Genomic DNA, 8597 nt, shown 5'->3' with positions numbered 1-8597 from the left:
GGAGTCTCACTCTGTCGCCCAGGCTGGAGTGCAGTGGCCGGATCTCAGCTCACTGCAAGTTCTGCCTCCTGGGTTCACGCCATTCTCCTGCCTCAGCCTCCCGAATAGCTGGGACTACAGGCGCCCGCCACCTCACCCGGCTAGTTTTTTGTATTTTTTAGTAGAGACGGGGGTTTCACAGTGTTAGCCAGGATGGTCTCGATCTCCTGACCTCGTGATCCGCCCGTCTCGGCCTCCCAAAGTGCTGGGATTACAGGCTTGAGCCACCGCGCCCTGCCAACATGGTGGTATTTTTAAAAAACCATAGCCCTAACGTGCTCAACTCCCATCCCGGATCAACTGAAAGAAGATGTGCTTCAGGGGCCAAGCAACAATCCTGGACCCTCATGGGCTCTGCTCTGTTGGGCCTGCCTATCTGCACCTGATCCCGTAGTCATTTCTCTCTGAGCCTTAATCCAGGGAATGCTCATGCCTGGTTTTGAACGTTTACACTCCATCCTTTGGCAGGACGCTGAGCTATACACCAGGCCAGCGTTTCCACTTCATCCTCACTTCTGGCCTCTAAGGCAGGTACTTTAGACATGGGAAATAACCTGTCCCGGGCATACGGAGAGTGAAGGGAAGGGCAGAGGGAGCCCAGGTTCATCTGACTCCTGGGCTATGACATCTGTTTATCCACCTTGAGCTAAGGTATCCCCTTCACAGCCTCCTATCATGGCCCTTGAAATGATTCCCTCGTCTAAAAATACTCATTGCATCATGCGACTGGGCACATATCAATCTGCCGTAAATCTTAACTCTCTAGCTGTGGTTACTGGGTAGCTGTTACCCCGGACGCCCCATCTGATCAGCGGGGCTGGTGGGCCAGGAACTGTATGCAACATTGCCTCTGGGGCAGGCCTTTTTTATCCTTTAAATGTGTGCTATGGTATTTCACAAAAGAAAACATTTACAGGATATCCCCTTTTAATCATCAGGGAAATATAAATTAAAACCAAAGTGAGATACTACTACACACCCACCAAAATAGCTAAAATAAAGAGACAGAAAAAAATCTACGATTGATGAGGATGTAAAGCACCTGGAACTCTCATATACTGCTAATGGAAGTATAAATTGGTACAAATATTTTATTTACATTGTTTTAGAGACAGGATCCTGCTACATTGCTCAGGTTGGAATACAGTGGTTATTCATAGTTGCGGTCCCATTACTGGTCGGCACAGGAGTTTTGACCTGCTGTGTTTCTGGTCTGGGCTGGTTCACCCCTCCTTAGGCAACTGGTGGTCCCCTATCTCAGGAGGTTGCCATATTGATGCCAAACAGTACAGACACCTGACTGGCATAGGGCACTATAGCCTAGAACTCCTAGGCTCAAGCAATACACCTGCTTCAGCCTCTTGGGTAGCTGGGACATGGCATGTGCCAGATGCAAATATTTTAGAAAACCATTGGGTAGTACCTTCTAAAAGCTGAACACAAACTTACCCAGGCCAGCCATTCTCTTCTTAGGTATGTTTTGAAATAAATGCGTATACATATCCATCAAAAGACATTTATAGCCACTCTATTCTTGGTAGCCATAAGCTAGAAACAATTCAGATGTCCATCAGCAACGGAATGGGTAAGTAAACTGTTGTATACTCACATAGTGTAAATACCATACTCAGCATTAACCAGCAAAAATCAGTAATACATACCACATGTAAATCTCAGAAATAAAATGTTAAGCAAAAGTAGCTACAAGCAAGATATTACAAGCTGTATGTTTCCATTTATATAAAGTTCTAAAAGGGGCATCATCTATAGTCTTATAACTGTTTATCATTGGTAAGGGTAATACCCAGTATGAGCATGTGGGAAGTTTCTGGAGAGGTGGTAAATATTCTACATGTCTTGATTGGGGTGGCAGTTACACGACATGTTCACTCACAACAATTTAACCAAATGTTTGTTTAATATATGTGCTTGTCTTTTCTTTCTTTTTCTTTTCTTTTTTTCTTTTTTTTTTTTTTTTTTTTTTTTTTTTTTTGTCTTGAGACAGAGTCTTGCACTGTCCCCTGGGCTAGAGTGCAATGGCATGATCTTGGCTCACTGCAACCTCTGCCTCCCAGGTTCAAGCAATTCTTCTGCCTCAGCCTCTTAAGTAGCTGGGACTACAGGTGCACACCACCACACCTGGCTAATTTTTGTATTTTTAGTAGAGACAAGGTTTTACCATATTGGCCAGGCTGGTGTCGAACTCCTGACCACATGATCTGCCTGCCTCGGCCCCCCAAAGTGCTGGGATTACAGGCGTGAGCCATCGCACCCAGTGGATATGTACTTTTCTAATATGTATGTTGTAATTTAATAAAAAGTTGATGATCTACACCCTGGTACATATGTGACCTGGAGAGGAGACCGATGGACAACTTGAGTGCCCAGCAGATCTGTGTGCAGGACGCAAGCCTACCTCTAGGCACCTGGACCAGCTGCATGTATGCCTTGTACAGGTTCCCCCGGCAGACTGGGCTGAGGTCATTCAGCAGGAAGGACAGGGCAAGGACGATGTCGTGCTCTAGAAAGGCGTATCTGGGGAAGGGAGGGTGGATAGTGACATAAGTGAGACCATGCCCTGAGAGGCTCAAATAAGAAGGATCAGGGTCCCTGCTGGAATCTGATCCATGCTATCTGGGGTAGACCACATTCCTCTGGCTTTGTGGGAGCAGACAAAGGCTACAGGTGCATGACCCATCTCACCTGAACCTCCAGGGGAGCGAACTCAGCAGGCCCAGCCCACCTTGGCCCCTTGCTCTTCTGGTCTCCCTTGCCGCCACATCTATGTACACCAGTTATGCTTGTCATTATCATTATACAAGTTCAGTAAATATTAGGCAAGTCAATTAGATGCGAAGAGGGTTTTCTTTTTCAAGTTTTATTTTTTTATTTATTTTATTTTTTTTTTTTGAGCGGAATCTTGCTCTGTCGCCCAGGCTGGAGTGCAGTGGCGTGATCTCCACTCACTGCAAGCTCGCCTTCCGGGTTCACACCATTCTCCTGCCTCAAGCCTCCCATGTAGCTGGGGACTACAGGCGTCTGCCACCGCACCCAGCTAGTTTTTTTTGTATTTTTAGTAGAGACGGAGTTTCACCTTGTTAGCCAGGATAGTCTCGGTCTCCTGACCTCATGATCCACCCTTCTCGGCCTCCCAAAGTGCTGGGATTACAGGCGTGAGCCACCGCGCCCAGCCTCAAATTTTCTTATGAGAAAAAGTTGAATGCTTTGAAAGGACTCAAAATTGAGCCTCAAAAAAAAAAAAAAAAAAAAAAAAAGAGATGATTGGCCAGGCGCAGTGGCTCACACTTGTAATCCCAGCACCTTGGGAGGCCGAGGTAGATAGATCAGTTGAGGTCAGGAGTTCGAGACCAGCCTGACCAACATGGCAAAACCCCATCTCTACTAAAAATACAAAAATCAGCCAGACATGGTGGCACATGCCTGTAATCCCAGCTACTCAGAAGGCTGGGGCACAAGAATTACTTGAGCCCAGGAAGTAGAGGTTGCAGTGAGCTGTGATTGCGCCACTGCACTCCAGCCTGGGTGATAGAATGAGACTATCTCAAAAAAGACAAAAAAAAGAGATGATTGTAAAAGATTCTAGATGGCTCACACCTAACCCCAGTGCTTTGGGAGACTAAGGTAGGAGAATCTCTTGGACTAGGAGTTTAAGACCAGCCTGGGCAACATGGTGAGACCTCATCCCTACCTAAAATATTAAAAGTTCAGCCAGACTTTTAGTTCAGCCAGACAGTGGTGTGTGCCTGTGTTCCCAGCTACTCAGTCGGCTAAGGTAGGAGGATCATTTGAGCCTAGGAGTTTGAGCCTGCAGTGAACTAGGATTGTGCCACTAAAATCCAGCATGGATGACAGAGCTAGATCTTATCTCTTAAAAAATAAAAAGATTCTAGAAGGGTTTTGCATGCAGACTATTTCATTAATGTCTTTGAGTTCTTGCTCTACTTTAAAGAAACCAAAGCTGCAAATCAGATGATGTTATGAGTATGGTTTAAGAAAAAAAAAAGGCCGGGCGCAGTGGCTCAAGCCTGTAATCCCAGCACTTTGGGAGGCCGAGACGGGCGGATCACAAGGTCGGGAGATCGAGACCATCCTGGCTAACATGGTGAAACCCCGTCTCTACTAAAAAATGCAAAAAAACTAGCCGGGCGAGTTGGCGGGCGCCTGTAGTCCCAGCTACTAGGGAGGCTGAGGTAGGAGAATGGCGTAAACCCGGGAGGCGGAGCTTGCAGTGAGCTGAGATCCGGCCACTGCACTCCAGCCTGGGCGACAGAGCGAGACTCCATCTCAAAAAAAATTTTTTTTTTTAATTAAAAAAAAGAAAAAAAAGAGGCCGGGCGCGGTGGCTCAAGCCTGTAATCCCAGCACTTTGGGAGGCCGAGACGGGTGGATCACGAGGTCAAGAGATCGAGACCATCCTGGCTAACATGGTGAAACCCCGTCTCTACTAAAAAATACAAAAAAACTAGCCGGGCGAGGTGGTGGGCGCCTGCAGTCCCAGCTACTCGGGAGGCTGAGGCAGGAGAATGGCGTGAACCCGGGAAGCGGAGCTTGCAGTGAGCTGAGATCCGGCCACTGTACTCCAGCCCCGGCAACAGAGTGGGACTCCCTTTCATAAAAAAAAAAGAAAAAAAGAAAAAATATATATATACACGATAGGAAACACCAACCAGTGGTCTCATATTCAACAAGAGAGAGAGACAGAGAGGGAGAGAGAGAGAGAGAGGAGAGCTCAGAGCTCGGAACTAACATAAAATAAATAAAAATTAGTCTGGAACAGAGGGTCCCATAAGATCCACACAGAGGCAACCCAAACCACCCCACAGAGTCCTGCTCTGGCTAAATAGAAGCCCCTCTAAAAACTGGTGCTGCAGACAAAACTCCAGAGCACTCTACGCAGCTCAAGGGCATCATCCACCCAGGGGAGAAGTGCGGCTGGCAAGCGTCACACTGGTTTCCAGAACAGCATCCCACCTGCCCACGCTATGGCTCGCCGTGATGTAGAGCACCTCAGTGGTCTTTATCCGCACCATGCTGTTGCTATCCTTCAGCAAAACTTTCAGGTTCTCCATACAGCCTACAAAAAACAAACAAACAAACAAACAAACCCTTGAATGTTTGCCAGTCTCAGAAACCAACTAACCCAGAAGTCGATAAGTGGGCCAGTTGGGACAGGAATATACCAGAGGTTCTGCTGCTTTGGGGCACTGGGGAATCATGTTGGTTATGCAGCATTTTGGAGTCACTGAAGAGGCTCATGTCTCATCCAACCCTCCTTGTGATTCTCCCTGCACACTTCGTACCAGTGCCTTCTCACAAAGTCTGCCATGAGATTAAGAAAATGGGCTTTGTCATTTCTTTGACCCCAGGAGAGGTATGGGGTCAAATTACAACACTGTGTCAAACTAGTCACATGACCTTGAGTGGGTTACACCTAGGGATGCCAGATTTAGCCAATAAAAATCCAGCTTTGTCTGGGCATGGTGGCTCATGCCTGTAATCCCAGCACTTTGGGAGGCTGAGGCAAGCAGATCACCTGAGGTCAGGAGCTCAAGTCCAGCCTGGCCAACATGGTGAAACCCCATCTCTACAAAAATACAAAAATTAGCCAGGCATGATGGCAGGTGCCTGTAGTCCCAGCTACTCAGGAGGCTGAGGCAGGAGAATCACTTGAACCCAAGAGGCGGAGCTTTCAGTGAGCCATGACAGTGCCACTGCACTCCAGCCGGGGCAACAGAGGGAGATTCCATCTCAAAAAATAATAATAAATAAATAAATACAAATTCAGCTTGATTTATTTATTGGGCAAACCTAGACTTACAATCCTTCTCTGAATCATGCTTTTCTTATCTCTGGGTTGAGAATGGACTCTCCTTTGTAGGTGGCCTTTCTGAGGATTAAGATAAGCCAGGCTGGGTGTGGTGGCTCACACCTATAATCCCAAAACTTTGGAGGCTGACCTGGGAGAATCAATTGAGGCCAAGAGTTCAAGAACAGCCTGGGCAACATAGCAAGATCTTGTTTATTAAAAAAAATTTAAAAATTAGTCAGGCATGGTGGTACATGCTTGTAGTCCTAGTTACTCAGGAAGCTGAAGCAGGAGGATCTCTTGAGCCCAAGATTTCAAGGTTACAATGAGCTATGATTCTGCCACTGCACTCCAGCCTGGGAGATGGCAAGACTCTGCCTCAATAAACAAATATTTTTTAAAAAGAACCTGGGCACTGCGCCTATAGTGGAACTGGCCTGGAGTCAGGTTCAAACAATAGCAACCCTTATTACTGAAGTTCTACCCAGTGTCCGAAGCCATGCTAGGACCCCAGTCATGGTAACCTGTACTGTGTCACACTCACCTATGCTCATGGCCTTGTAGATACACTCGGGGTCATGCATGAGGTCACACAGGGCCATGAGGGCTTTCTGCCTCGTCTGGAGGTCCTCTGACTGCAGCTCCTCCTTCAGCTTGGGCAGGGCCCGATGGCCATAGGCAGTAGTAATCTGGGTAGCATTAATGTTAACAGGAAACTCCATGGAGTTCTGGGAATGGGCCATCTTTCCCCAACTACAGAGGCCTTTCCAAATGAAGTTCTGCAGAAACCACTCACTAAAAGAAACCAAAAAGCTGTCATTATTTCTACTATGATTTAAAAGCTACTTCTCATTTGATCCTCCAAACTGTGAGGGCAGGCAAATGGGTATTTTTACTTTCATTTTACAGATGAGCAAACTGAGGCTGACAGCAATGAAGAGATTTGCTCAAAGTCCCAGTGAAGGTAAGTAGCAGCCCAAACTGCAAACTCCAGAGCCCCCCCCCACACACACACACACACAATAGTGCTTCACAGAAGAAACCACTGATACTTTCATCTGGATCTTCAGTCAAAGGCATTAAAGGACAAAACAAACCAAACAAGCAAACTCCAAAATGGTCACTCTGTTTAGTGCTTATCTTGTGCCAGCAATAAGTAGTACCCAACTCAACTACCCCATAAGGAGGGGGCTTGTTTTATCCATATTTTACAAATGAGGAAACTGAGGTTCTGGCCAAGGAGCTTACTGGAGGCTGTGAAAATGGTAAGACTAGGAGCAAATGTTGAAATCTGGGTCTAGCTCATTCACTGCCAGGAACCCATATTCAGATGCTTCTGACACATTCATGAAAAGGAATTAACATTAAAAGGTGATTTATGGGCCGGGCACGGTGGCTCAAGCCTGTAATCCCAGCACTTTGGGAGGCCGAGGCAAGCGGATCATGAGGTCAGGAGATCGAGACCATCCTGGCAAACATGGTGAAACCCTGTCTCTACTAAAAATACAAAAAAACTAGCCGGGCGTGGCAGTGGGCGCCTGTAGTCCCAACTGTTCGGGAGGCTGAGGCAGGAGAATGGCCTGAGTCCAGGAGGCGGAGGTTGCAGTGAGCCAAGATCGCACTACTGTACTCCAGCTGGGGCGACAGAGCGAGACTCCGTCTCAAAAAAAATAAATAAAATAAAATAAAATTAAAAGGTGATTTATGGCCAGGCGCGGGGGCTCACACCTGTAATCCCAACACTTTAGGAGGCCCAAGGTGGGTGGATCACAAGGTCTAGAGATCGAGACCATCCTGGTCAACATGCTGAAACCCCGTCTCTACTAAAACTACAAAAATTAGCTGGGCGTGGTGGCATGTGCCTGTAGTCCCAGCTACTCAAGAGGCTGAGGCAGGAGAATCGCTTGAACTCGGGAGGGGGAGGTTCCAGTGAGCCAAGATCGCAACACTGCACTCCAGCCTGGCAACAAAGCAAGACTCCGTCTCAAAAAAGAAAAAAAAAAGGTGATTTACTTTTATTACAGACACACACACACACACTTTCAGCAACTATGGGCAGTGTAGGTTAGTAGTTAAGAACTGGCTCCAGATTCAGGCCATGGGTGACCCTTGGCAAGTTTCTTCCTCTATCTGTGTCTTTCTGCAGCTTCAAAGGAGAGATGATAACAGTACCTCCTTCCCTGCCTCCCAGAATTGTCAAATTAACGAATACATGTAAGCCTGTCATACCAGGGCTTCAGATATGTTGGCTGTGGTTATTACTATGGTTGTTATCATGGTTAGTAGAATGGACAGGCCCCAGGCCTGTAGGAATCTACTCCAGTAAAAGGTAAGCCAGATGCTCACGCGGAACACCAGATGACAACAGTAGAAGTGGGGGCCGGGCTGGGAGGGAGGTGGCCATGTTTGAGTTGAGCTCCCTTCGCAGGAACGGTGGGCGCTGGAGAAGGGGCGTGGGCTGGGAGAGTCCGGCCGGAGACGAAAGTGCGTGATTTTGAGTGTGGGGACAGGGCCCTGTGTGAATGGGACTGGGTGGGTCACTGGGCTCCCCGTTCCCGGGCCCCTAGCCCACCGCCGTCGCCTCACCTGCCTCCGCAGCCCTTTCTGCTTCCAGTAGCGCGTGCCAGTGGCCAACCTATTCAGTTGCCAGGCGACATCGTTGCCAGGCGACTCCGGTAGCGTCCCCAGTGCCTCTGTCTACATACTCAGAGCCCACTGCGCAGGCGCAAAC

General features: G+C 47.7%; 1 protein-coding gene across 1 annotated transcript in view; it reads right to left on the bottom strand.

Moving 5' to 3' along the window:
• RSPH14 (radial spoke head 14 homolog) overlaps positions 1–8597 on the bottom strand; it is an 83139-nt gene extending 74542 nt beyond the window's left edge. The window contains exons 1-4 of the mRNA XM_017889777.1: positions 8453–8597; positions 6411–6661; positions 5032–5134; positions 2456–2574 (exon numbers count right to left, since the gene is read on the bottom strand). Coding sequence (XP_017745266.1) covers positions 2456–2574; positions 5032–5134; positions 6411–6609 — 421 coding nt within the window. The 5' untranslated portion in view covers positions 6610–6661; positions 8453–8597. The remainder of the gene's footprint in view (positions 1–2455; positions 2575–5031; positions 5135–6410; positions 6662–8452) is intronic.

The sequence above is a fragment of the Rhinopithecus bieti genome, unplaced genomic scaffold, assembly GCF_001698545.2.
Source record: "Rhinopithecus bieti isolate Rb0 unplaced genomic scaffold, ASM169854v2 scaffold_19723, whole genome shotgun sequence".
NCBI lineage: Eukaryota > Metazoa > Chordata > Mammalia > Primates > Cercopithecidae > Rhinopithecus > Rhinopithecus bieti.
Note: the sequence above shows the minus strand (reverse complement) of the source record. Positions and strands in the feature narration are given on the sequence as shown.